The sequence below is a fragment of the Apteryx mantelli genome, chromosome 8 (assembly GCF_036417845.1).
Source record: "Apteryx mantelli isolate bAptMan1 chromosome 8, bAptMan1.hap1, whole genome shotgun sequence".
Lineage (NCBI taxonomy): Eukaryota > Metazoa > Chordata > Aves > Apterygiformes > Apterygidae > Apteryx > Apteryx mantelli.
The window spans coordinates 30,731,687-30,759,652 of record NC_089985.1 but is presented as its reverse complement, the minus strand read 5'-3'; the positions used below and the strand labels follow the sequence as shown (position 1 = coordinate 30,759,652).

Sequence of the window (27,966 nt, the reverse complement as noted above, 5' to 3'; positions counted from 1 at the left end):
AGACAAAAGGGAAATGAAAGGGATGGAAGGCCAAGAGTCAAAAATTTCAGAACTGCATGCCACCTTCTCAAATGGCCTAGTTTTCTATACCAATCCTGTTATAAGGGTTTGGGCTGGCTCACAGCCTCTGTCTGTTATGAAGAAAAGCTGCTTGTGGTTTTCTTCTGAATGCCAGCAAATGAGACAACATGCCCCAACGCACAATGCTGCGTCAAAATCCTGATGGGTTCCTTTGCACACTGGGACTTGTAGTCTCCAGATGCAACCCCTTCATCTTTCAAGAGGGCAGCCCCACACTACTTTTGAGCCAGGGACTGTACTGGCTGCCTCTGCCCTGAAACCAGGAGAAGGACCAGTGCTTAAAATCTCAGCACCAGCAGCATCAGCACCTCTGCAGAGGGGTCAGAGCCTGCCTGATGCACAGCAGCACTAGCTCAGCCCAGCCTTCAATTAAACCCTCCTCTTAACCAGGAAAGAGGGAAGGTTGCTAAGCAACTAGGAGGAGATGTGACCAAGGGAACCACGAAGCAAATGTACTTTTGCGGGCATCGGTCCCAAGAGCTGACAGCAACTCAGCCAACACTGTCAAGCAAAAGGGTTTGGGGCCCTGCAGCGTGGCCCAGGCAGGGCCTTCCCCCGTCCTGGCTTGCAGCTCAGCTTTTCCAGGGACAGTCACAGCCAAGAACAAAAAAGGATGAGCGCTCAGCTGGACTGAGCTGTTAGAGTCAGGGGGAGGGAGAAGACAGACAGGTCTGGTTTAGTTATCTTTGCATGCGATAAGCTCCTTGGTTGGACCAGAGGCCTGAGGGCAGCAGGGGGTCTCCGAGCTCTCCCTGGCATGAGTCAAGGCAGCTGCTCCCCAGTCAGGTGCTGCAGCGTCTGACACACAAGCCAGAAGGGTATAGCCCTGTCTGCTTGAGAGGAGGAGGGTAGAGATGGGCTGCGGCTGCCTCCTTACTGCCGCGAGGCAGAGCTGAGAGCTCCCAGGCATTGCCACTCAAAAGCGTCACCCAACACAAGGGGTGGGTCAAGAGGCAGGAAGTTGCTGCAGAGACAGGGACCAGCACAGAGCCACTGAACACAGTGCTCAAGACCACATGCTCCAGTCCACAGGGAGGATTAGCCAAACGGTTAGCAACATCTCCACTCCAGCCCAGCCCAAGCCAGGCAGTCTCTGGGAAAGCCCTCTAGCACGATGGGCAGGAGCAGTAACCCACACAAAGCAAAGTTGCCTGCAAGCCAAACACAGTGCAAAGCTTCCCAGGCCTGGGAGACTCCAGCTGCTTTTCACATCTCCTGCTTCCAAACCCTACCATCATCATTGCCAGGGCCTAACAGTAGCTGGAAAAAAGCCTGAAGTTTTTCCTTTCCACCCCCATTCCTCAGTAGGTGTCCAGGAGCACCTCTCTGCAGCAAGAAAGGTGTGGGAGAGGTTGCCCTTACCTCTGGGCATCTGGCTGGGAAATGGCATTGACAACAGCCTCCACTGCTGTGTCAAAGAGCTCAGGGTCCTGCAGAGAGGTGAAAGCTGCTTGGATCAGGTTCTCGCAGTCCATCAGCGGGATCTCTAGCTGCACCCAGCTAGAGAAGCACTTCAACACCTTCTGCTTGATGAAGCCCGGGGAGCCCTGCTGCTGCAGCAGCTGTTCCAGCAAAGGGAAGACAGAGCCACACTCCTGTGCCAGGACGCTGCGCACCTGGCCTTTGCGGTACTGCGGCAGGCGGCTGGTCTGGAACTCCTCCGGCAGCACAGTCAGCAGTTCCAGGAGTGCCAGGCACCGTGCCCGCCCGTCCACATTGGAGTCCTCTGCCTGAAACATGCGCACCATGTCTGCTACAGCGCAGGGCCAAGCCTCTGGCATCATGCTAAGTGCCAACGAGGCCAGCGCCACACACAGCCTGGTGAGCACAATCTTGGAGCCGCTGGCAAAGCGGGTGATCTGGGTGAAGAGCTGAGACTTGAGGCTTTCATACTGATCTGCTGGGATGTCATTCCAGTAGCGGGAGATTTTAATGTGGAGAGCGCTGGCACCAAAGTACTGGATCTCGGGCACCTTGTCCATATTGAGAAGCAGCCAGCTGAAGTGCCATGCCTGGGGTGAGACCTGGGCCTGCATCAGCCATTTCTGAGCCAAGTTCTTGTTCTCGATGTTTGGGTCGTAGTATAGCTGGTGGAGCGCCTGAAAGAGACAGAGGAGCATCTTAGAACCAAAGAGCACAGCTGTGTCCTGTCCCAACAGGGCAACATTAACCAGCACCAGGGGCAGAGCCCAGAGCTCAGCTCGCAGACTGCCCATCAGCAGGTGCCCCGTGAAACCAACCCATTTCCCTGCCTTGCACTAGAACAGCCCAATTTAGATGGCCTCCCTCATTAGACTCTCAATGCAGCGAGAGATCTGGCAGCAGGAAAGAACCTGCAAACTATTTTTCCCCTCCTCCTCTTCAAAACCAGCACTCTGGAATATTCTTTTCCTTACTCATCTCCCATTCTCTCCTTCACTCAGACCAAACCTGCCAGCCTCTTTTCTGATTCACTGTTGCAAGGGGGTTTGCACAACACCCCTCTCCACAGCACTGAGCACTGTAAGGTCCCAGACGCACAAGGGACAGTAGCATACTCTAACTCCTGTCTTTCACCTGTCCTGACTTTCAGAAAACTGCAGATGGATTCTCCACATGCAGAGCAGAAAGCTTGTATCTGAGAGTTTAAGGAACATAAGAGCCATTGCAGATATTTCTGTCCATCAGGTTTTACAGACCACAGTCACTAAGCTCAGGGATTAATCTCTCCACAGAGTCCCTTTGAAGTATTCCCAAACCCGCCCAATTACAACTGTGCCAGGGAGCTGGGAGAGTGCACATTTAATCCTGCCTCTGCCACTAACTCCAAGTACAGTCTGGGATTCTTCGTTCACTTTCCCCATATGAAAAATTAGAACATCACTTACCTGCTCAAACAGGCTTTGAGAGATCTAGTTACTGCTTTGCAGAGCTCGGAGATCCACATGAAAGGCATTACATAGGCTGCTAGGTTTTATTTGCAGAGAAATGTCATACAGCTCTTACAGTCAACACTAATAAAATACTTATCCTGACTGGGTGCAAGACACCCCATGCATTGGGCAAGAGGCACCCTCCTCCAGCAGCAGTAAGCATACCTGTAGCCTGTGGACTGGATGCAATGAGAGAAAACTCATTGCTAGCAAGAGTGAGCAGAGCAGACTGCAGCATGAACGGACGAGGGATGAAAGAGTACAGTACACAGCTCATGACAGAACTGCATTCCTTTACATGGGTCTGCAAAGTACAGAAAAAAATATCTCCCCCTCCCCGCAAATGCCACCACAGCACGGAACAGTCCTATCCAGTCCTATCTAGCCTGGTATGCTGTCTCCAAAAGCAGGCAAAACCGAGACTGAAGAATAAGTCTTACAGAAGCAACATAGATTATCACCATATACCACTGGGGAAGAATCTCATGTGGATGCAATTTGGTAACCGATGATGCCCTAACACATGAAGCAGGAAAGTAACTACACTTTGCCTGAACTCCATCATCAAGCAGTGAGTTTTTCTGCTTTGCACGGCACATTTCATTTCAAATCACTGACTTCATATTCCACAAAAAGGCAATGGCACTTGTCAGGCTATCCTGCATCCATTGCACCTCACTGTCAAACCAGAAGAAGGTTCTAGCTGGTGCAGAGGATCTTTTTGTGGCCCTGTCCTGACTCCAGGTCTCAAATATCCTCCTCCTCTCCCCTTGAAAACTCTGTGAAATTCTTGTGTGATTCTTGTACCTAGCAGAGGATTTAAACCCTATTTTTAAGTATGCAAAGTTGGCAGCCTAGGGCACAGGAACAAGCTTCCTAAGCAAGCGCCTGTACCTCATACAGCTTCCTAGCTCAAGACGAAAGAGCATGACAAAATGGCAGACATTACAGAGAAAGCCTTGCCTGGGACATCATTTGAAATGTCTCTTTTTAAGACTTAAACAGTGTCAGGGCAGGGGGGAAATGAGGATATAGGCCACATTTCTGAAAAAGAAAGAGGTTATGAAAGATGTATTAGGAGACACAGCCAGCCAGCACAGTCTGTGTCGTTATGCCAAGAGAAGATATGCTGAGACAAAAAAGGCTAACCCTGGATGAGGAAGACACAGGGAGAGAGAAATCTGTCCCAAGACAGAAGTCACCAAGGTAAGCCCATGCATTATCAATAGCTATCTGAAAACCTTAGCTCTGTTCTCAGTTATTGAGGACTTCTGCCTGGAGCATCCCTAAATTGTTGGGGGAGAGGTAAGCACTACCCCTCTCCCCCTCATGAAAGAATCAACTTACTTCATTATTGAATGATAGCTGAAGGTGGGCTAAAAGCTCAACTGCCTTTGAGGCTAAGAACCTGGATTCCCCTTACTCCATAAGTGAGTGAGTGTCCTGCTCTTTTGCTGAAGACTGAGTCATCCTGCAGCAGGGCTCAAGCAGGAGCTCTGAACTATCTTTTTCTCTTACTGTCTGAAGTCTCTTTTATTTGCTCTTGTCAGAGCTTGCTTCCTATTCTTTCCAAACAAAATCTCACTTCAGATTATAGAGACTGTGACAGCCCACTCCCTTCCTTGCTCTCTGGGACCGACACAACAGACATAATGCAGGGAGAGGAGCAATCCTCCCACCCTGCTCTCCAGCCTGGGATCTCTCCCAACCTCCTCCCAGCTTTTCTATTTACACTCCCATGCATTCCCTAATTAATTTATTTCTTCTATTTTGAATATTTTTCCTGCTAATACTTCAAAAATTGTGGGGAAAAAAAACCCTTATGCACCATATATTATGAGGTACAACCTGTATATATACCTCATGAGCCCTAACCTCCAATTCAGTATGAGGTTTGAAAAGAATGTAAGTGCGGATGACAGATTTGGCCTTTAGCACTTTATTTCCAATTTACAAGCTCCCCACCATGCCTCACCTCCATTAGTTTTCGAGGAGACTGTTTTCATAATCACATGGCAGGGGGTTGTGTACAGAAAGCACTGCACATACTCTGTGTACACCAAATCATGCCTCTGGAGCGACAAGCACGCGGCAAGTCTTACACAGTGTTACAGGTGACGCTGAGCATAGCAGGGCAGCAGTGAGAGTGCTGGCATACAGGCACTGCCCACTGGGAAGTAATTGCAGCTGCGAGCTCATCCTCCTGGCTGACTAGAGTTGCTAGCAGTGCCTACAGCGGGTTAAGGCCTGATCCTGCCGCTGCCTCCAAGCAAGCGGGCCCCAGTGCTTGCACGGGCTCCACTGACTAAAGGGAGAGGAGTGAGTGACCAGACAGAGCCACATGCAAAGCTGAGGCTCGTACCACTAAAATGCTGCACACAGGCTACGCAGCAGAGACTTTGGCACAATCTAAGCAAAAAACTGGCTGCTGCATTGTAATGATGACAGCAGAGCGGGAGCACTGTGGTAGGTGCTCCTCACAATGCTCAGGCTGGAGGTAAGTCACTACTACTGTGATAGAAAAATAGAGAATAATGAGGTAGCGAGACCCCCTCCCCAGGCCACGTGCACAAGGTCAGCATTACAACTACACAGACAGCTTGCCCACTAATACCATCTGAGTGCCTCACCAGGCACCTTTTACAGTCTCTCTGCACTGCCCTTTGCATCCAGTTTTAACAGTAAAATCTCCTGAGAGGCATTCATCACCCAGCAACACCACCTGGAGAACCTCACCTCTGTACAGAAGAGAGTTCAGGGAAGTTTTCCAGTGGAAGCCTGCAGGGTTTTGTACTAAAGCATCCGCTGTTCAGCATGTCTATAGTGATCTGGAAGAGGGGGCAAACAGCAAAATGACAAAGTCTACTGACCAAACTAAATTACTCGGATCATCAAAACTAAAGCTGACTACGAAGAGTAAGAAGCATCTCACTGAAACTCAGTACAGATAAACTTCAGTGATTCACAGGGGAAGTAACAATAAAGGCTTCCGAACAACCTGTTACCTCTCAGGAAAGAGATCTTGACATTTTAACAGATTGTTTCAAGAAGCAATAAGAAAAATCCATCACTGGCTATAAAACACAGGTACTGTATCCCCAGCTCAGGAAGTCCCCATACAGCAAACTACCGGAAGTCAGAAGAGTATCCTGCAAAAATATCACTGCTGGCCTGCTCACTTCCTCTCTTCCCTAGGCATCCTTTCAGGGACAGGATCCTGGGTTAGGTGGCTCCGGCCTCACGGAGTACAGCTGTTCTTGCATGAACACACAACATGGGTCAGTCAGAGACACAAGGCAGCACATGTGCTGGGGCCTGCTGACAGAGCGCTGCATCTGTACCTGCTCTGTTGCTCTGCACAACATGCCCACAGAAAAGCTTTCTAGAGGGCCATCAAGGCACATCTTAATCCCCCTCAAAGCAGCAGATGAAACCCTTCAGAGAAGACCAGGTTCTCTCCCTAACCTACCACGTACATCAACCTAGTACCATCCTCTGCCAAGAGTGCAGGACACAGCGCTGCACGGCACCATGTTCTGCAGAAGGCTATCTGAATACACCCATGCATGTCCCTGGCAGGAAAGGCAAAATCCTCCTTTCAGAGGCAGGTATTGGCACCAGCTGCTGTTTGACTTTCACTGCGGACATCAACATGCTGGCAGGCACTTTCAGGCCAATAATGAAGTGCTGCATATTATGAGGGGCACTCATTAGCCTAGTGCTAGGAGGAAGAAGCAGAAGGCATGAAATTGGGCAGTGACAGCTAATAGGAGGGCTTTGTGCATTCTGATTTAAAAGTGTGGCTGACACCAGACCTGCCTCCTCCACAATTAGACCTGTAAAATGAGACCCGGTAAACAGCTCTGCTGTCAGCTATGCCCTTTGGCCAGGGGATGAGCTTTCTCCAACATCTTCTGTCCTTGGATGAAAATAACTCAAGCTTATTACTATGGGTCTTTCCCTCTCTAAAAAGGTGCAGTCAAAGCTTCAATTAGGCTCTAGTTACTTGTGTGGTATCAGACAGAACTAAAGCTATCTTGTGGCAGGGGAACTTGCCCAATAGACATAGGTCAGAGTTCCTACTCTGGTGGTTTTGGAAGGTGGGAGGGGGAACAGTCCAAGGAAGTTACTGCCAAGCAAGGAAAACTGCTCTTAGACAGTACTCGGATATCATTAGATAAAAGGAACTGCAGCAGCTGCTACAAGCCCAGCATCTCTGGAGCCCTTACCCTTGGAGCTTCTGCAGAGAGCACAAAAACATCAGTTTCTCTCCCTGACTGCACTAAGTAAATAAATTAAAATAGGGTCTGCCAGCTCACCAGAGACTGGTGACCAGCTGAGAGGTGTTGTATCAGCGCTGTTTCAGGGGCGACAAGAGGACCCTCAAATGTGCGGCTACAATCCCACATACTGAAAGTGTGTTGCCTGCTGTTACTCAGGGGCTCCACAGAGAGAAGTTACATCTCCAGGGGCTGATCTGCTTGAGCAAACAGAGACACAGGTACAGTTGCGATGCTGGCCAGCAGTCAGGGAAGATACCAAGCTGCAAAACACACTCTTCTTTTGTCAACACTGGGTGCAGGCTCCTTGCCCAGCACCCGCATCCATGGCATGCCAAAGGCTGCTGTGACAACAATCCCTTTCCTCAGGGGCAGCAGCAGCCACCAGCCTTCTTCCAAGCAAGAATCACTGGGATTTCTCTCCTACTGCACTCTCCATGTCCTTTCTAGCTGAATGCACACTCATACAGCCAGTGCTCTAGGCCTGTAACAGTGCAGCCATTACCATGGCTCTACTGAGCAAAGGGAACTTAAGTCCTACCCCCTGGCAAACCAACAATACTCTCTCTAAAATGGCAGTAAGACTGAGCTGAAAGCAGCCCCAGAAAGGCAACAAGCTGCTGAAGCACTAAGGATAACAAATGAATGCAAAATAAAGCCTTGTGTGTTGCTGCTCCTGCTCCCAGGCACCCGCACCCTTCAGCACTCACAAAGAACAGGCTCTTTCCTTTCCTAATCAGATGTGTAGCCACTTAAGTCCCAACTTCAACCCTAGCTTGTCCACACTGAATCCTTGCTTACAGTCAGCACTACCTCCATTGCCAGATGGAAGGTGATACAGCCCAGACACAACTCTGTGGCCTCAGCACCACTCCTGCTGTGTACAACTCACGTTAGGGCATCCACAAAATCCAGTTGTTTCATTGTGAAAATATCTTTGCAGAAAGCAGTGTGGTCCCTAGCAGAGACACTGGTTTTAAGAGACAGACTCTTTTGGTGCAGCACTGGGCTTGGCCTGCTTTGGGGGAAGAAGGGAGAAAGCACCTACAGGGCAACTGCTAACCCTACTGAGAAGTGGTGGCAATGGGGCTTGGGGCCTGCACAAGCAAAGTGTGAGCAGAACTGGAAAGGAAGCCTGGGAGTGCAGAGCCAGAGTGAAGAACTGGTAGAGAGTTGCAAGAATGACCCTAACATCCCTACCCACCATGTCTGTTTCTTCTTGTCACTTTGGGGAACAAATTCACAAGCACTTTAAGACAGGAATTCCTGTTGGCTCCTAGGGTCCCATCCCACAGATTCCCACTACGTAACTAGTCAGAGCTGACAAGAGGATCTAGCTACAGCCCTCAAAGAGTGAAGGTGAATCTTGGCAATCATGACATGCTGACACATCCCAATCATGACACAGGAAAGAGCAAGGAGTTCAGCAAAGGTTGGTTCTGGGTGGAATCTACCTGCTGTGAAGTAAGATCTGGTTAAATGGTAAATAAAATGACTCATCACTTCCCTCAGTGTTGGAAGCATATCCCCCTCCCAAGGTCCCTATCTCATCATCACAGGCACTGCTGCCACATCACACATAAATGGGCTGCTTCTAAGGAACAACTGGATAAGCCAGTACACCAGAGGGGAATGCCATGCTCCCATCCTGGGGTATCTGTAATTGTCCCTATCGGGTTTCAGAAGACAGGCAACAATGTTTTTCTGAGGAAATCAGATGCATTTCTGTGTCTCTTCTCCTTTCTCCTGGGTGGAAGGCAGCCCCTGCAGCTGCCACATCACCTAGCCTCAGCATCTCAGATGAGCAGTGATCAAAGCCAACCCCCTCTAGTTACAGAAGAGGCTCCGGATGTCGGCTCCATGACACCCCGCCTACCCATCCTGCTGGAGAGGCTTTATGCATTCATCAGGCATCTCCAGAGAGGCACACAGCAATCTGGAAGGCCCAGAGATGCCAGACCACTAATGTGTTAGGGAGAAGACATCAGTAAGTATTACAAACACCCCAGAGGATGAGAGGCCAAGGAAGGAAAGGCCTGGAAGGAATCAGAAAAAGAAAAAAATAACAAAACCCCAACAGTGCACTTGGGAAATTCACCCAAGAAAGTGCCTGGCTTCTTTCTTATTTCAAAAAGGGGGATAGCGTTGGGACAGATTTGGTGTAGATTCAACTGCACTGAAAGCAGGTAAACAGAGTCTACACTCCTTTCCTCCTGTCCCTACTACCTAGCTGCAGTGTCGGGTGCTACCGACTTTGACCCAAGGGAAACCAAAATGCAAGGTAGAAGTCCTGCAATGCAGCTTCCCACTGCTCCTTTGAGACAGATATAGGCAGCAGAGACTGAGTGTCTGCAATCTATCTTGAACTGAGCAGAGTTCACACTGCAGCAGGAGTTTCACCTCCTCAAGGTAACAGAGCTCCATCACCAGACTGACAGTCAGGTAGGGGATAACCCCTGGCCAGGGAAGAGCGAGCACAGTCCAACAAGCAGACTGCACCATTTGTGCACGGGGAGGCAGACCGTTCTCAAAGCCTGAAGCCCTTGCTTTATTCAGCCTTTTTTTGCCTCGGATTCTTCCAACTGCAAAGGCACAGCCTTGCTCAGCAGCAGGTGCCTGAGGAAGGAGTGCCAGCCCAGAGCTCCTGGGTGCCCAGCAGCTTGACACAGCGTGGTTGCACCCGTTTATTCCAGCTGTATTTAAACCAATGCAGCAGACTTGCCTTGGTCAGACTTGGAACAATAATAATTAAAAAAAAAACCCAGCAAAGTGCAAGAGCCCAAGAGCCCTAAGCTGGGACTGGAGGATCCTGACACAGTAACCTTACTGGAATGGCTCAGTCACAGAGGGGCCCAGCTCCTTCCATATATCAAGGGAGAGCTCCATATAGAAAAACAGAGCAAAAATACAGGGAGCAATTTTCAAATGGTTCCTAAGAGCTCTGCCATGCACCTGAAGTGCAGCACCTGGCACCTCCTCGGAAACGGAGGACAGTCTGCCTGGCTGCTGTCTGCAGGCTTTCAAATGAAGTCAGCAGCCCTGGCTGGCCAGGAAAGGGCAGAGTTGGCCCAGCCTATGGCATCCATACCTTCCTGCCCCCCACTAGCCTACAACTGTTAGACTCCTACAGCTATAACCAGCAGGCTCTTTCTGGCACACATCATGCTGGATAAACATGGCAGTGATCCTTTCCAGCTACAAAAGCACATGGAGCCCTGCAAAGCAAGATACTCCACAGCCTCTGCCTAGTCCATTGGCATTAAAAAAAAAAAAAAAGCAATAAGGGTACAGAAGAACCTCCCAGTGATCTGAATCCTCTCCTTCAAAGCCCTCTGAAGGGTCCAAGTGACAGGCACTATCTGAACAGAGGTCTCCCTGGTTACAACCGCCACACGTTCCAGCACAGGATGACTTCCATTGTGGTTGACCCTCTGACTTGGAGATGACCAGCTCCACACTCCATTTCCAATCCCAGCGTTTACACTAACTAATTCAGAGTGAAGATGAACTCTGGCTTTATTCAGTATTCAACATTATTAATAGAGCCAGGCACAAAATTTGACAGGCAGAAAAACCCAGGCCAGTAGAAGAATCATCTATTTGTCAGTATCAACTCTGACAAAGTGGCTCTACCCACAAGCCCTCCCACGAGTCCAGCCCCCAGCAGGATCCAATTTTTTGTTTGATTTGCATCAGAAATAGCCTACAACCCTTCTTTGGAAAAGCAGATATAGGAGGACTCTGAGACACTTTGAACCTCAGAGCTCTCCCTGATTCCATCTCACATTTCTTCCTTACCGAAGCCCGACCTGGGTAGTGATTCGATTTGTTGCCACTGTGCCCTTTACATTTCAGGGCAGTGCCGCTGTCCCCAGCCCCTCTCCATCAGCACTGTCCCCCCAGCCAGTCAGCCAGCAGTTCAGAGCCCCCACCACAGCCTGCAGCTGCATCTTGCAAGTACGTCAACTGAGATTGCAAAGCCTCCAACTGGAAGAGCTCAGACAGGCTGGGGGAGGGGAGGTGAAGCATCCTAGAGGGCATATTTGCCTCCTCCCAGACATCATGGAGACTAAATCCAGAGCAGAATGGAGCTCTATTTCTGCACAGCCCCACCTCACCCAGGGAATGCCAGGCTAACCCCCACCCTGGGTACCACCAACCTTTCTAAAGTCAACATTTGCTTCATTGTTGACGCAAACAAAGGAGCAGTTTGTGTTTCCCGAAGAGAAAGAAAATCAGAGGCAAAATTACCCAGGGTCCCTGAATACATGCAGATTAAGCTGCAGAACTTAGCACTTATGTAGCTTTTTGCAGATATTAGTTAATCCTCACTGCCACTTTCTGTCTCTATTTTATTGGCAGACACCTAAGACAGAGAGAGAGGTGGGATGTCTCACCTTGGACCACAAAGGAAATCAGAGTCCAGTTACAAATCTCACGTTTCTGATCATGGACATCTCCTAACAGGCAGGACAAGCTCCCAGGTATAGGGATGCATGTGAAACCAGTGATATGCCCACTGGCAAGCCCGTGGGCATTGCTTTGGCAAGAAACTCGATCTATTCTTATCTAGGAAAAACAAGGACACTGGGATTCCCACTAGCTGTCTAGGGACCTAACTACTGGATCTACATGTTGTCAGTCTCTGAATGGATGTCCGATAACATGATGTGCTGAAAGAAAAAGTGCTCTCTTGCTGTTTGCCCTTCACAGATGCACCCTCAGCTGTCCTGTCTCCATCATCTCCAAGATCACCCAGGGGAAGTTGTTTACTTCTCCGCCTCCTTGGGCGCTCACTTTGGTGCCCTGCTCGGTCTCTGGGATGAATTTCAGGTCACACAGAGGCTGCTCAGAGTTCTTCCAAGCACCAGGAGCGTCACACCGGCAGGCCCCAGTTTTCACGACTGCTCCCTGGTTCCCGGATTTCAGCAACCATGACACTGCTCCTTCTGCTCTGCAGCTGCTTCGGAGGACCTTGCGCACTAGCAGGAGCCACGGGGCTGACTGAACACAGGTTTGGAAAGACATCGCCTGGCCAGCTGCCCTCTGAAAGCTTTTCACAACAGTAATTGCAAGAAAGCAGTTGTCATCCCTTCCCTACCTAATGGGGACACTGACACCGTGGGCTTCACACAGAGACAAGCCAGGTGCCTGCGCAGCGACCACGGCTAGACCCCTCCGCGCTCCCTACCTGGCTTCTTCCCCGCAGTGACCCCGGGATGCCTGTTAGACCCGCAGCTCCTCCCTGCTGCTCCCGTTTCTGCCGCATCATTTTCCGTCCACCGGCGCGTCCCAGGACGTGGGGCCGGTGAGCTCCGCTTCCCAGAGCCGCGCTCGCCCGGGGCGCGGGAGATGCGGGCAGAGCCCACCGGCGGCCGCGCCGGACCCGGCCCGTCGGGGCACGGCGCGCCCGGAGACCCCCCCGCCCGGGGCCTTCAGCCGCGGCCGCTGCGCTACGCACCGGAGCGGAGCTTCGCTACCGGCGCGCGGCTCAGCGCCTCTCCCGTTAACCGGCCGCCCGAGCCGCCGGCCGCCCCTGCCCGGGAACCGCGCACCAAACCGCGTCGCCGCTGCCCAGGCGGCCGCCCGGGGCTCCCCAGCGCCGCTCCGGCTCCCGCCGCTGCCCGGCCCCGGCGGCGAGCGCTGCCGGCGGCGGCCCGGGCCGCTGCGGGGCTCCGCCACCTCCGGGCGCGGGGCCCGACGCCCGCGCCGGGCCGCTGGGGCGGCCGTGGGGGCGGCCCGCGCTCACCTTCTCCACGTTCTCCACGGTGAAGTCGAGGCCCTGCGGCGGCGGCGGCGGCGCCTCCGCCCTCCGCTCCATGGCTGCGGCGGCGGCGCTAGGAGGCGGCGGGCGCGCGACAGCGGCAGCGCGCGGGCAGCCGCATCGCGGCGGGACCCGCCTCCCCGCCCCGACGAGGGCGGCGGCACCGGCACGGCTCGGCTCGGCTCGGCTCGGCCGGCCCCGCCCGGCCCCGCCCCTCCCGGGGCCGCCCGCTGCCTGCCTGCCTGCGCGCCCGCCCGCCGCGCGCAGCGGCACTGCGGCCGGCGGAGGCGCCCGGAGCGGCACCGCGCCGCCCGCCGGTACCGCGCGGCCCCGGCCCGCCTCGCCCCCCGCCCCCCGCGGCCCGGCCCGGCCCGGCCCGGCCCGGCCCGGCAGGCGCCACCGGGCAGTCCGGGGCCTCGCGCCGCGCCGCGCTGCACGCCGGGAACGGTAGTTCCGCCGCCCCGCGCGCCCCCTGCCGGCCCCGCCCGCGCCGCGCGCCGCTCGGAGCGGCATCGGGCACCGGGCGCCGAGCACCGGGCACTGCTCGGTACCCGGACCGCTCTGCTCTAGGCATTGCTTGGAGCCAGGCGCTACCCAGCGCCGGGGACCGCTCAGCACCGGGCATTGCTCATTACCGGGTGCTGCTCCGCACCGCGCGCCAAGGCTGCGTGCTGCTGGGCACCACACGGTACCGGGCACCGCGCAGGGGCACCGCTGGGTAACAAGCGCCCCACTCGGCACCAGACCCTTCTGGGCCCCGCTGGGCGCCGGCTGCGGTGGGTCCTGGAGCCTCGCTCGGCGCTGCCTGGCGCCCCCGCGGCCGGCGGCACGGCCGCGAACCCCGCACGGGAGCCGTCGCCCCGGGCAGCAGGAGCCGGGCGGGGCAGGCCCGGGCTGCGGGCGCGCCGGGAGGTCGGGGTGCCGGCGGGCCACAGCCCGTGCCGCGGGGCCGGGCAGGCTCCGTGCGCAGCAGCCAGGCAGAGCGCACGGGCCTCCCTGCCCTTCTCCCGCCAGGACGGGCACAGAGGCAAGGCTGGACACGCAGCCCATCGCTTTATTGCTACAGGAAAAGGCGACTGTACAAAAATAGAGTTTATCCCCAATTTTACAAATAATAGAAAAGGGGGTCTGGGGGCATGAGGCGCCGATGGCTGAGGACGGGACGCTGCTGGCCGCAGCCCCAGGGCTTCACATCAGCACTGGGGTTAAATTACACCCGGCCCCCGTGGGCCCAAAGTCATAAATAGGAGCTGCCGCTCAAGAACAATAAATAAATAATTTAGAGTAATAAATAGTTTAGTGCCACAGCACCGTGGGGGCAGCAAGGGGACCCTGCCACCCCCCTCGGAGCTGAGCAGCGGGCACCCAGCTCGGAGCAGGGACGCCCGGTGCATCCCCATGCCCTGCCACCCTGCAGGGCACCGGGCACCCGCCACCAGCCCAGGTGCGAGTCCGCCACCCCACGCTGGTGCAGCCTGGCCCCGTCGCACCCCTGTCTGTGCCACGCCGCGGTTGGGGGTGCCCCCTCCCCACAGGGCAGCCCCAGGGGAGGGGGTCCAAAGGGAGGAGGTTTTGCCCCAGCAAGGCTTGGGCGACACTTGGCCCCAGTTCCCCCTGGCAGCTGGGGCACGGGAGCACCAGTCCTCGCAGGGCCCGGCCTCTCCTGTCCGCAAGCCGAGGCGCTGATGGCTCGGACCCCTGCGAGCAGCAGGGATGCTCCGACCCCCTCCAGCACTGGGGTGGGCATGGGGGATCCTGGGCCGGGGGTGCCTGTCGCACACGGGTGCACGCGGCTCAGGACCCCATGCCCTGGGGTGAGCTCCGCGGGGCGCCCAGGCACGGCTCTTGGCACTGAGGCTGAGTGGGAAGGGGCTTGGCCGCCGAGCCCCCCCCCCGTCATGGCGCTTCTTGGTCCCTCGCTGCCACGTTAAACCCGGGGGTGCCTGCCTCCGGCTGAGCCCTTCCACCTTGCTCCGAGCCCGCGGGCCGGCACCGCTCCGTGCCGCGAGCCAGGGCTGAGCCGGCGGCCCCCCTCAGCCGATGCAGCTGCACTCGGCCGCCGAGAGCTTCTCCACAGTCTGCCACGTGTTCTGCACGTCCATGAAGGACACGGCCTCGTAGCGGGTGGGCCGGCAGCAGGGGTGGCTGAGCACGCGCTCCTGCGGCCCCGGGGTGATGAGCTGCTGCCGCAGCAGGCTGCCCAGCGTCAGGTCATAGTTGCTGCGCGCCCGGTGGCACGACCCGCTGCAGTACTTGAAGAGCACGATCTCGTCCGAGTTGAAGCCCAGGCCCAGGTCGCGCACCTTCACCATCAGGTTGCGGATGTGGCAGTTGCGCCCGCGGGCGCCCCGCGACGGTTTCCGCGCTGCCTTCTTGGCCTTGCCGGCGCCCGGTGGTGAGCGCTCGGCCCGCAGCAGCAGGTCGTCGCCCAGCTCCGCGTCGCCCGTCGTCACGTTGTCCCCTGCGTGCAGAGGGCACCGTCCAGCCTGCGCCCCGGCTCTCCCGGCGCCCGCAGGGAGCCCCGGGCAGGAGGACGCGCCGGAGGAAGGAGGATACGCGGGGCTGGGCCGGCGCCAGCTGGCTCCCGGCGGCCCTGGCTCCCGGCCCGGGCCGGCCCTGGCTCCCGCCCAGCCCGCCGATAGCATCGCCTGTCCCCCGCGGTGATCCATCACCCGCGAACCCATCCTGACCGCCGGCCCCGGCACGAGCTGGGGGGACCATGGGGCGGCAGCGCACGTGAGCACCCGGCCAAGCCCCTCCTCGTCCCCGGGGCCCTGCAGCCGTCCCCGGCGCGCAGCATGGGGCCCCCAGCCCCAGCGAGGCCCTGCCATTTCGGCCTCCCCCCCTCCGGCGAGGCCCCGAGGCGCTGGGGCGGCTTGGCCCTCCAGGCACCGCGTGGGGCTCGCAGGACGGCTCCCATCCCACCAGAGCCCGGCACTCGGGGACACTGTGGCAGGCGTCCCACGGGTGATGCTGGGCCCCACGCCGTGCCCCCAGTGGCGTCCCTGCCCCGGCACCCACCGTGCAGCCGGCTCCAGGCAGTGGCGAGGGGTATCTCCACGCCGTCCTCCGCTCCGGGGCTGGCAGTGACTGTGCCCCCCGGCGTGGGGGCCGCCTCCAGGGTCTCGTTGCGGTGCCGGGTCTGCAGGGCGCCCGTGGCCAGCCCGGCCAGCAGCGAGAGGATGGCCAGGACCCCCCAGCGCGTCCCCTCCTGCAACACAGCACGGCGCAAGGGGCTGAGCTCCGGCCGGGCTGCCCCAGGCCCCCACCTTGGGGACGAGGCTCCCGGCCGCCCCACCGGCTGGGGACAGGGACGCGGGGGCCCCGTGCCTCGGCGGGGTCCCGGCCAGCCGGGCCTGGCCTCACCTTGGGCCGCGGGTGGGCGGCGGGTGCTGCAGGTCTGGGCTCCGGTGCCCCCGCTCGCTGCTCCATGCTGGCTGCAATCACAACGGCACGGGTCAGCGCCCGCACCGCACCGCGCCTGGACGGCGTGGGCACCCCCGGCCCTGCCCCGCGTGGCCCCGGCACCCACGCCGCCCCGCGCACCCCTCCCCGGAGCGGCCGGCAGCCGGGGCAGCCCGGCCTTCGCCCAGCACCTCTCCTCACGGGGGACGCAGCCACCTCCTCGCGCGAGCGGCCCGCGATGCCAGGCTGTGCCGCAAGGCAGCGGGCTGGGGCTGGGAGCACGGCGGGGGGGGGGCCCCTTTCCCATGGCCTTTCCCTGGGAATGTTTTTCTTGCTGGCGGTGGGAGCCTGACCTTGGAAACTCCAAATCCATTAGCGCAGGATCCCCGGGTGCAGCTGCCCCCTGGCCCCGCGCTCGCTGCCAGCGCCCCGGAGCAGCCCGTGGACAGGCACCCCCCGCCGGCAGTCCCCGCGAGGACACGGCGAGGCGCTGGGTGCCACGCTGGGCTCTCTGGAGTCATTTGTCCTGGCACCTCTGTCCCCCCCCCGCCACGTGCAGGGGAATTCGCTCCCGGCTGTGCACCATCCCGGGGGAGCAATGTCCCCCGGGGGGAGCAGGGGGCAGCTCCCTATGTGCCCCCACACATTGCACCCCCTTCCCCAGCTCGCCGAGGGTGCAGGGAGGCCCCTGTGCCTCAAAACCACAAGCACCACGTGGGGTGGGGAGACAGGCTCCCGGGGGTTTGAACCCCCGCGGCCTGTCTACTGCGTCCATCTCGCGGGATGCGACTGGCCCCGTCCGGTGCAGAGCTCGGTGGCATCCTGCAGCAAGGAGTTCCCCTCGTCTCCACCTCGGCTTTACCCCAGCGCATCCTGCATGCGGTGGAACGAGCTGGGATGGGACACGCGGAGCAGCGTGCTCAAGGGCGAAGAGCGAGGGGAAATGGCTGGGGCACTGCTGGACGGGAAGACGAAACCAGTCCCCCCAGTCCCTCCAGCATCCCGGCAGAGATGGGCATTCGGTGCTGCCCTGCAGCGGCAGTGCTGCAGCAAGGGACCGCGATGGGTGCCATGCACCAGGCAGGATGCGGCCACGGTGCCGGCAGGGCTGGCACTGGCAAACCCCAGCTGGCCACATCCTGGCCAAGCACGGCCCACGTGGCACGTCACTCCCATGGCAGCCCATGGCCCCGCGCCAGCCGCTGCCACCGGGTCATGGTTTTCCCAGGCCTGCACCCCCAGAGGAGCCAAGCGAGGGTCCCCAGGCCCCACTGGGAGGAGCCGGGGCCTCCCCAGCCCGCCGGCCCACCCAGCCTTGCTCGCACGGCTGCGGCCCCGCCATGGCCCCCAGGCGGCCCGGCGGGATGGGGGGCCCTTCCTCCAGGTGGGCCAGCGGCCAGGCAATGACACACCGGCGCCGGGAGCGGAGCCCACGGGCCATGCAGCACGGCGCGGCCGGCCTGGCAGCCCCTCCAGCCATCTCCCAGCACCCCCCGGCGCTGGGAGCATCCCCGGCCCCCCCGGCGGCGGGGACCTCCCCTGCCGGGAAGGGCCAAACATGCTGCCACGGCATCCCCGAAGCCAGCTGGGACGAAGGAGTGCCTGGCCCAGGAAGCACCGGGCCACATCCCCAGGGACAACCCCGCTGGCATGGTGCCGAGCAGGGCACGTCCTCTGGTGCAGCAGGGAGGCAGGTGCAGGGGGCACCGTGCAGCCTGGGCCGCCCAGGTCACTGGTGATGGGCACCGTGGCTGCGGGGCGGGCAGGGGCAGCTGAGCCCCAGGGGCGACAGCTTCGCTCCTGCAGGCGCCCGCTGCCGCCTCGACAACAGCCGCCTGCCCTGGCCACCCGCTGCAGCCACCCCCGAGCAGAGCCATGCGGGGCCCCCGGCCGCTCTGCCCGTGGAGGCCCTGGCACCTGGCCCGCAGCGGGACTGTCCAGCTGGACGTGCAGAGCTGAGATGCAGTTCAGGCTTTTCCCATCCGGCGGCAGCACGGCCCCGGGCTCCGCTCACGCTGCTCCAGGGCCTTGCAAATCCCAGGGAGGCAGAAGGAAAATTGGTCCCAGCCTCAAGCGGGCAACACGACTCCAGCAGCCCCTCTCTGCCCTCGCCCCGGCGCCTGGAGCTGGGGCAAGGAGGAGCAGCCCTTCACCCCCAGCCACCTCTGCCTGCTTTACCGCTTCCCCTTTCTGGAGAGTCGCAGCAGGACCCAAATTTGGTGCTACAGAGATGTGACCCATAAATGTCTCCAGAGATGCATATGACCTCCCCAGGGCTGAGCTCCTGAGCGCAGCAGGACCTCAGCCCCACGCTGGCAAAGCCTGCGCCCTGCTCGGCACCTCGGCACCTCAGCGGGCAGCAGCCGGCTCTGCTCAGCCCTGGCCCGGCAGCCGCACCAGGTCCAGCCGGAGCCCATGCAGCGCTGAGCAGAGCTCCTGGGGTTGCCCACGGCTGGCTGGCACCTCCGTCCCCCATGGCAGCCCCTCAGCTCCCGGATGGGGATCTAGCCCAGCGGGGGCAGCCTCTGCCCCCCGCCACGGCTGACAGAGCCTGCACATGCCATTAACTCACACAACAACCCTTTCCTGCATCCGGATCAGGCCTGGTCCGTCCCAGGGCCTGGTCTTGCTCAGGCCAGCCTGACCCCCTGCCACAGGCACACCTCCGGCCAAGAGGCTGAACCACAGTGCGGCGGGGAGAAACCCTGCTGTGGGGCAGGAGGGACCCCGGCAGCCCTACAGCGACCTGTGCGTGAGCCGCTTCAAAAGCTGCCGGAGCAGTGCAGGGTGGCAGGGCCGGGGGACCCCCCACCCCAGGGTCACCATGCCACCAGAGCGAAGGCACGAGCCGCTCTCGAAGCACTGGTGGGGCAGAGCACACGGGGCCAGCGGGGCCAGCAGGGCAGGAGCCCCAGCCTCTGGGTGAGCGTCTCGGTGCCCAGAGCAGCCGCTTTTGGAGAGGTGAAAACGCTGGGGCCGCGAGGCTGCTAGCACCAAGGGAGCCGCTGCGGCCGGCGAGGAGGTGCCGCCAAGGGTCCTGCCTGGCAGCGCACCCCGGCCCTGAGCGAGCAAGGAGGGCTGCTTGGAGACCTCCCCTAAGACACCTGCAGACACTTGCAGAGCGGCAGAGCCAGGCAGCCGGCGGGGGCCTGGCATCCCACCGCTTTGCTCACTGCAGGAGGACTGAGGGAGGCTACAAATCAACCCTGCGCGTGATGCGGAGCTGGCACCGACCGCGCAAAGCCGGGGGGCAGGCTGCAGTCAGCCACGTGGGACGCGTACGCCAAGACCAAACTCGGCTCCAGCCAAGAGAAAGGGAAGCCCGGCTGATCCGGAGGGGCCCGGGCTGTGCCAGCCCCGGCTCCCCGCTCCTGGGCGCTCGCACCGTGCCTGTCCCGGTGGCCTCGGAGCAGCGGGGAGCCCGGTGCCTGCGGGCAGCCACCGCCTGCGAACGGGGGCCAGCCCCGCGCACAGCCCAGCCCGGGGGCCCGGGCAAGGGACGCGGTGAGGAGCCCGCGAAGGGCAGCGGCGCAGCGCCAGGGTGAGGAGGGAGCCAAGGCAAGAGGCGGTGAGACCCCTGCCCCTCTGCCCGCCCCGGACACCCGCCCCGGGCCTCGCTCCCCGGCCCGCCCGCGCCGCCCCCCGGGGCTGCCGGCGGGGAAACCCGTCTGCTGCCCCGGCTCGCCGCAGCCCCCGCCGCAGCCCCGCCGGGCGGCGACGAGCCGCCGCGGAGGCCCCGGCGCCGGCGGCAGGCTGGGGCGGGCGCTGCCGCCCGCCGCCCCGGCGCGGCCCGCACTCACCGTGCCCGCGGCGGGGACCGTCCCCGGGGCCGCCGCGGCCCCGCGTCGCCTCCGCTCCCCGCCGGCCCCCGCCGCCCGCCGCCGCCGCGCCGGGGCGGGGCGCGGGCGGGGGCCGCCGCTGCCCCGCCGGCACCGGCTCCCGCGCCCGCTCCCGCTCCCGGCGCCGGGACGGGTGCGGGTCGTGGTGCGGTGCCGCGTCCCCGTGCCGGTGCCGGTGCCGGTGCGCCTCGGGGTGCGGTGCCGGGTCCCCGTGCCGGTGCCGGCGCCGGCGGGCGCGCAGTGCGGGGCAGCGGCGGCTCCATCCCGCTCCCGCCGCCGCCGGTGTCAAATTCCAGCCGCCGTCACCTGACCGGCGGGGCGGGCACCGGCACCGGCACCGGGACCCCACCCCGGCCCGCCTCGGCTCCGGCACCGAGACCCGACCCCGACCCACCCCGGCACCCGGACCCACCCGGGACGAGGACGGCACCGACACCGACACCGGGACCGCACCCCGACCGGCGTCAGTACCGGCACCCCCGGACCTGCGCCGCAGCGGAGCTCACCCCGGGAACTGCACCGGGACCCGGACCCGCGCACCGACCCGCTCCAGCGCCGCCACCGTCACCGGGACTCGCACCGGCGGCGGACCTGCCCCGGCACCGCCACCTGCCTGCGGCCGGCCCCGGGCAGACAGACGCCCCCTGCGCTGCCCAGGGCAGGCGGAGGGACACCCCGACGGACTCGCACCCCGACGGACGGATGCCCCTCTGCGGGGCTCGGGACACATGGCCGGGCGCCCCGACGGCTGTGGCCGCCAGTCCTGCTCCGACAGAGCGGGATCCCCGCTCCAAACCCCCGGCCACAACAGACACACGGACAACCCCCTGCCAGGAGCCCCGGGGGCCGAATTCAGCCCTCCCTGAAGGGGGGAGGGCACAGCCCTACAGAGACCCCCTGCATGGTCTCTCACAACGAGAGAGACCCCCTGCACAGAGAGGGGCAGCTGGGCGCCACGGGGAGGCTGGGTGGGGTGGTGGGACCCGTGGGGATGGGGTGCAGGGCTGGGACCGTCCCTTCAGCGCCTGGGCCACGGCAGGGCTGGCCAGCGTCCCGGGGAGTCCTAGCCACCTCGGGCCACCGGTGTGCCTTGCGTTCACGTCCGGCCTCGCTGGAGGAGGAGTCCGGCCTCCCTGCCCTGCCTCCCAGCCCGCCCGCGCCCCGCGGCCACGGCCCACGGGTGCCCCGCGGCCAGGTCCGCCCCAGCCCGGCCGCCCGTCGCAGGGCTCCTTACCTCTGCCGTCTCCCTGCCTGCCTCCGCCGGGGCCGTCGCAGGCCCCGGGGACATGGGGGCCGGCTGGCGAGCGGAGCTGAGCCCGTGCAAGTCCTTACGTCACCGCCCAGGGCCCTCCACGTCCATCCCGGGGCTCTCGAGTGCTCCTTGCAAACGTGCCAAATCCCAGAGCCGCCTCCGCTCGGCCCCGCTTCACATGTGCTCCCCCGGCCGGAGCCGGCCGCCGGGGCAGAGCCCAGGCCGGGCAAGCCCCCCGGGGCCGGCCCTCATGGCTCGCCGGCCCCCCGGGCCCTGCCTGCTCCGGGGGCCGGAGGCCGCCCGGCGGACTGCGCGCCCCGGGATGCTGCGTGCCGTGTCATCTGCCCAGGCAAGGCTTAACCGTGTCAGCACAATATCCTTGGGCTTATATAACTCCCCCTCTGGAGCAGGGCCAGCGGCTCGCTCGCCGGCTGCGCTGCGGCTGCACGCCGGGCTGGGGATGCCCGTGGGGTCTGCCCCGGGCCCCGCGCGGCGTTAACTGCTTCCCTGCCACGCGGTGGCCTGAGCCCCCGCGGCCAGGAGGGCTGGCTGGTGCCTGTGAGCTGCTGGCAGAGCCGCCCGTCTCATCTCATCTCGTCTCGTCTCGTTGGATTATCCAGCGCGGGGATGACAGCTCCTGCGGCCCTCCTGCAGCATCACCTGCCGGGGAATGTGCTGACACCGGTGGCTCCGGCTAAGCCGTCCCCACTGCCGTTAGCAGGGATGGCGTGAGGGTGGCTGTGCAGGTTCGAGGGCGCAGGAGTGTCCCTGGGGTGGGGAGGGAGCTGGGGGCAGGGGAAGGGGGACAGGGTCCTTCACTTCACAAGGCTGCAGACTCAGGCAATGCGGCTGCCTGCTCCGTAGTCTCCATAGGGCTGGCATGTCCTGCCCCAGGCTGCCTGGCCGTCCCCATGGGGCTGGGACTGGCCACAGCCATGTCCATGCGGGGAAGCTGGCCAGGAGGGGCCACTAACGGAGGGGAGGGCTGCGTCCCCCGGCAGCCAGCCCTCAGGGCTGCAAAGGTGCTGGGGGATGCAGCCGAAGGTGCTGGCTCACCCCATGTGAGGTGCCTGGTCCCCTGCCACCTCCCCTGTGGGTCCGGCCGGTCCTCACATCCTCACAGCAGAGCAGGGAGCTGCGCGGCTGGGAGATGCTTGCGTGCACAATGCAGGTGGTGGCAAGGGAGAGCCAGCTGGAGAGCCAGCTGCTGCGTGAGGGGACGAGGGACAAAGGGGGCCAGTGCTGTAGGTGGGTGCTGCATCTCCCAGCAGGGCGTCCTGCATGCCTCAGGGCAGGCAGACCTGCTGGCAGGGACCCTAGTCCCACCTGTCCTGGCTGGGTGCAGCCCCAAGGACGGCTTGGCCCCAGGGGACGCTGGCCAAGCTGGGAACCCTGTCGCTGGGGAGCACAGGCTGCCCCAGAGGGTCCCCTCTGCACCCCCTGGGCTGGGGACTGGCCCTGGCTTCCCCAGTCCTGCTGGCCTGCTCAGGGGGCGGCTCTGCAAAACCTGGCCTCTGCCCCTCTACTAGGGGCACCCGGATTGTGGCTGCTACCCCAGAAACACGGGGGGCCACAGCTCCCTCCTTCATCCCCAGAGCTTGTCCCAGGAGATGTGACCCTGCTGCTGTCCCCAGCCTGGCACGAGCGTATCCCACCACTGGTGCCTCACCTCTGGAGACCACACTGGCAGGAGGTGGCATTTCCCATGCGGGCCTGAAGCCTGGCTCTCTCCCCTTGGGCTCCCATGAGCTGAGCGACGGCTCTGCCCCGGGAAACGCTGGGTGTGGGTCTGGGCCCCACAGGGCGCTGGGGCGCAGTGGAGGGGCCTGGGCCCTGCAGCGCCTGCAGGTCTCCAGGCACAGTGGTGATCTGCACTGACAGCGACTGGTTTGGTCCCTCCCAAGACACTGAATGTGTCAGCCCGCGCTCTTGGACCCACCATGCTAGGTGTGTCCCCTTGTCCCTTTGCTGGTCTACAAGAAGCCCTGTAGGGCCCCAGACCCACTGTGACCCCTATCCCCGGAAGGTGCCCCCTTGTGGGAGGCCAAAGGGGGATGATGTGATCTTGCCAGATGGCAGGACTGAGCGAGCCACAGCCCCCACCATGCCTGCACAAGGCCACGGTTGGTTTTGATAGGAACATGCATGGGGAGAGAACCATGAGGAGACGAACCAGTTGCATCATCCATGTCTCAGTGGCTACGTTGCTCCTTTGGGGACACCTGTAAACCCAGTAAGTGTCTTTGTTTCTGCTAACTTGAACTTCCCACAGGCCGTCCTGGCCATGCCCTGATCCTGGGGCTCTGCTTTCTCCCCTGCACAGCCCTCCCAAAGGCCAGGACGGCGTATGGGCCACATCTGGGGCTGGCCCAGGCCATTCATGCCAGTTGCTCCACTCTTTAAGGGCCTGGAAGAGAGGAGTGCAGAAAGGAGAGATTTGAGCAACTCCAGCAGATCTCTCCCTGGCCCAGCTCCAGCATCTCGTTTCTGGAAGGGATTTGTAGCTTGCAGTTGCACACCAGAGATGCGATTACCTCTGTGGCGTCCCACCAGCACTGGCAGGAAGCCACCCCTCGTATTTGAGAGCAGGCGAGTCTGGCAAATGTGTCACTCCCCTAGGAGCAGTCACCCCATTCCCCCGAGTGGTGGGAGTGTCCCCTGGCTAGTCCTGGAAGCCCCACAGCGTCATCAGGGTTTGCAGCAGGGGTTGCGCAGCTTCCTCTGGGACCTGGCAGGTGTTGGGAGTCAGTCACAGCCTCAGCCCCTGGCTTCCTAAACTGTTTCTTTGCTGGATACTGTGGTGAGAAGGTCACTTGGCCGAACGCCTGCCTTGAGTGGTGCCGCATGGAGTCCTGATTGCTGCTGCAGCCCTGGGGGCTGGAGGCAACCCTGCTGCCAGGGATTCCCTGAGAGAGACCCCAGAGGGAGGCAGAGTCACAGGCAGCCCATCCCCACCAAGGCAGGCAATCAGCTAGGTTTCCTTTCCTCCGCCTGTGCCCCAGAGGTGGGCTGAGCTGGGCTTTGATGCTTGCGCCACAACGATCGGAGTGGGTAACCCAGTGCCTGGCCTTGCCAGCTCTGTCCCCCCTGGAGCGCCGTGTTGGCAGATGTGGGAGAACGGGTCCTGGGTCCCTTCCCGGCGGCTTGCAGCGGGTGCCAGGAATGTGGTGCCAGGTGTACAGCAAGTGGGACAGAGAGCCAGGTGCTGGGCAGGAATTCCACGGGCTCAGGATTGGCAGCCCCTCGGGTTGCTGGCAAGAAGGACCACAGCCCTCTCTTGTCCCCGGTGCCAGGGCCTGTGGGATTGGCTGGCTGTGGTCTCCCAGCAGGTGCCCTCAGGCTACTTCACTGGAGGAGTCAAGAGTTAAATCAGGCTGGGATAGCCCAGGCAGGGGAATCCCTCTGCCTCCCCTCAAAAAGGCCAAAGGCAGCAGAAGAAAGAGACCAGCTGAGCTTTTTGATAGCTTTATTGCTTCTGTGATATGACTGAATTGATGTGACATAAGCCAGCCTGGAGGAGCTCACAAGACTCCTGCCCTCCCTGCCTAGAGGGGAAATTAAAAAAAATGCAGAAACTAATACTAATTTTAAAAAAACTCATTGAGTTCTTGCATCTCAGCTTCATACAGTACCAGCGAGCTCAGTGGCCTTTGAAGTAAGTCCCTGTGCGAGACCACAGGCTGTGCAGGGACCTGGTGCCCAGAGGAGCTGGGCAGGCGCCTGGGTTGCCCACACTAAAGGAAGTGTCGGTAATACTTTGTGTTGCTCGTGTGACACGCGCTCTGACTGACTGCACGTGCCGCACTGGTGCCGGGTGCCTCCCTGCCAGGCAGCCTGGAAGCTCTCGCCTGTCCCGGGTGCTGCCTGTACCTGGGCTGCCCGCAGGCTGCAGAAGAGCTCCCCAACATCACTAGGTAGATACGCACAGACAGACAGACAGATAGCCCTGGCTTGGCACCTTCCCCTTCTCCCACCAGTGCCCACATGGAGGGTGCACAGCAGCACGATGGGGCAGGGCCTCCTGCCCTCCCTGCTGCTCTCTCCCAGGAGAAAGGAGTCCCTGGAAGCCCGGAGATACCAGACCAAGGGATGCCGGGCGGAGGGATGTTGGAGTGAGGAGTGCTGGGCTGAGGGATGCTGGGCAGCAGCAGATCCTCCCCTGCTGCCTCCATTTGGCACATGTGAACTGGAGGCCACAGCGTGGCCAGACCTGCCCTGGGGCGAACTGGTGGGGGACCCCGATGCTGGGGCAGCAGCACCAGGGAGGGCTGCGTGCCCCAAGCGCTTGAGCAGCCTGCTGGCACCCACTCATGCTGCAGTCAGCGTGGTGGCAGCTCCCCTGTGGCCCCTCTCCCCCAGGCCAGCATGTGCTGGTGTCCCTGCAGGCCAGCAGCACCCCCAGACCTGCTCTCTGCCCAGGCAGGAGCAAGACCCCACAGCAGCACCCCCTACCTGGCTCTCCCACAGCGCAGGGCTCTCCCCACCCCTGACCTCCCCAGCCTCTCTCCAGGCAGGTTCCCTGCCACCCGAATGGCCCTTCTGCATAGCAGCGCGTCAGAGGCGTCAGGCAACCCTGCTCTATATTTAGGCCGCGGAGAATTCCCCTGGGCTCTCCCTTCCAAGACGAAAAGGTGAGTCACGGCAGGGAGAGGCCAAGACTCACATCCGTCCCACTGACCCTGCCCTGACCCGCGCACACCGCTCCGGCTGGCAGGACTGCAGCCTTTCAGAGGGCGGGAGGTGGCTGCAGGTGCTTGCAGGGAACGAGCCAAAGGAAGGGCCTTCGGGAGGGAGACCCAGCAGGGCTGTGGCACGTGCCCGCAGCACCCCCAGGGCCTGGCCACGGGCTGCTCCTCGGGGACACTTGCCCCGTAGGCCCCACCACGGGCCCCGCCGAGAGCCCTCAGCTGAAGGCACATGGGGACAGCGAGTGGCGGGGAGCCTCCAGCCCCACAACGTGCACTCCCCATCCTCTTGCATTCTGCCTGCAGATGGGGTCCCGACCCACCGCAGTCACCCTAGGCCACGGACTTGTCTAATCAGCCCGGGCACTTCTGCCTAGAGACCCCCACTGGAGTCACCTCCCTGGTCTGCAGGGAGGGTTTCCCATCAGGACCTGGCCCTGACCATGGTGGGGAGCTGCGATGGCAGGGAAGGCAGAGCAGCGGAGATGTTCCCTCCAAGGACTTGGAGACAGTGAGGCAGAGGATAAAGGTGCCCCACAATGTTGTAGCGTTGAATAAAAGGGACAACATTAAATGTAATACCACTGCAAGTCTCCGTTGGGGGGTACATCCCCTGCAGCTAATCCCAGGCCCACTAGATCCTGCTAGCAAAAGGTCCCCAGTCTAGCCCAGGTCCCCAGTCTAGGTGCTCAGCTGGGGCACAGAAGGATGGTCACAGACCTGGCTGCCCAGGAGATGGCTGGTCACTGTGTGCTGCACCATCTGCGCATGTGAGCAGGAGGGAAATCACATACGATTCTCCTCCTGATCAGCCTCATGTTTCTGCTCCTCTGAGGGGTGGAGAGGGGCGGAGAGGGGCCCAGCACTGACACCGAAGGCTTTTCCTCACCCTCCTCCTCCTCCCTGCTGCGGCTGTCTGGTTCTCTGGCGTCTCAGCTCAACACAGCATGTGGACACTGCCCATCACCCCCATCAACGTCCCAGGACTCCTGCAGTGGCTGGTTAAAAACCCAATTCAAGCGCCAAGACGGAGGACAGTGCCCACCCTGCCCTCAGTGACAATCTCCAGCCCAGGTCTCCCGATGCCACCCTGGGAGGGCCTCGGCGCACAGGGACCACAGAGGGAGTGTCACCTGGTGAGAGCCATGGAAATCCAGTTCCTCAAACAGGAAAAAAAAATTGGGGGAGAATATTCAAATGGAGCCTCCCAGCATCTCTTTGTCCTCTGGGGCCTGGAAGAGGCAGGATCTTTGAGCTATGCCCAGACTACCAGACAGGGAGCAGCCCTGACCAGAAGCTGGGCAGGACTTGCCCCCAAGCAGGCTCCTTGGCTATGGGCACACCGGGTGCACCACACAGGAGAGGCTCCTGAGGGGCATGTCCCACCCGAGGATGTGGCCAGCACCGTGTCGAAACCAAGACTTGCCTCTTCCTGGAGCCTGGTCTCATACCATTTTGTACGGTTTGCTCCTTTGCTCCATGCATGGTTCATTGCCTGCCCCATCCTGCACATCCCCTGTGGGGTCTCAGCCCAGGAGCCACGACCCACTGCAAGCCAGTGGGGGCACAGACGGCCTGGGGGAACCCATGTGAGCCCTGTTCTGAGCATCCTTTCCCCATTTATCCATGTGAGGGCTAAGTTCCCCCTCCAGCTCAGAGCAAGGCAGACTGCATTCCTCTGGAGAACATCAGATACAGTGCCACAACCACGAGCCCCGCTAACATCCCTCCTGGAGACCCCCTCCACC

The 27,966-nt window shown here is 61.1% G+C and overlaps 2 protein-coding genes across 5 annotated transcripts in view; both read right to left on the bottom strand.

The window, feature by feature from the left end:
• The window catches only part of IPO13 (importin 13), a 43,046-nt gene extending 29,913 nt beyond the window's left edge, over positions 1 to 13,133 (bottom strand). The window contains exons 1-2 of one of the 4 annotated variants that reach the window (XM_067301087.1): positions 13,023 to 13,133; positions 1,444 to 2,180 (exon numbers count right to left, since the gene is read on the bottom strand). In XM_067301087.1, coding sequence (XP_067157188.1) covers positions 1,444 to 2,180; positions 13,023 to 13,094 — 809 coding nt within the window. In that variant the 5' untranslated portion in view covers positions 13,095 to 13,133. Of the gene's footprint in view, positions 1 to 1,443; positions 5,362 to 13,022 lie in introns of those variants that run through there. The other 3 variants (XM_067301089.1, XM_013943218.2, XM_013943219.2) reach the window with 3 other exon arrangements.
• A 923-nt stretch (positions 13,134 to 14,056) lies between these two features.
• ARTN (artemin) lies at positions 14,057 to 21,640 on the bottom strand. The gene is made up of 4 exons (XM_067300470.1): positions 21,516 to 21,640; positions 16,404 to 16,474; positions 16,059 to 16,248; positions 14,057 to 15,498 (listed from the first exon to the last, which is right to left on the bottom strand). Exons 2-4 carry the CDS (start codon positions 16,467 to 16,469, stop codon positions 15,071 to 15,073), a joined length of 684 nt encoding a protein of 227 aa, XP_067156571.1. The 5' UTR covers positions 16,470 to 16,474; positions 21,516 to 21,640; the 3' UTR covers positions 14,057 to 15,070.
• Between the last annotated feature and the right edge of the window lie 6,326 nt (positions 21,641 to 27,966).

Coding starts and splice junctions, on each gene's coding strand:
- ARTN (XM_067300470.1), bottom strand. CDS start 16,469: ATGGAGCAGCGAGCGGGGGCACCGGAGCCCAGACCTGCAGCACCCGCC. Junction 16,249..16,403: donor CCGCCCACCCGCGGCCCAAG/GTGAGGCCAGGC, acceptor GCTGTGTTGCAG/GAGGGGACGCGCTGGGGGGT. Junction 15,499..16,058: donor TGCCTGGAGCCGGCTGCACG/GTGGGTGCCGGG, acceptor CTCTGCACGCAG/GGGACAACGTGACGACGGGC.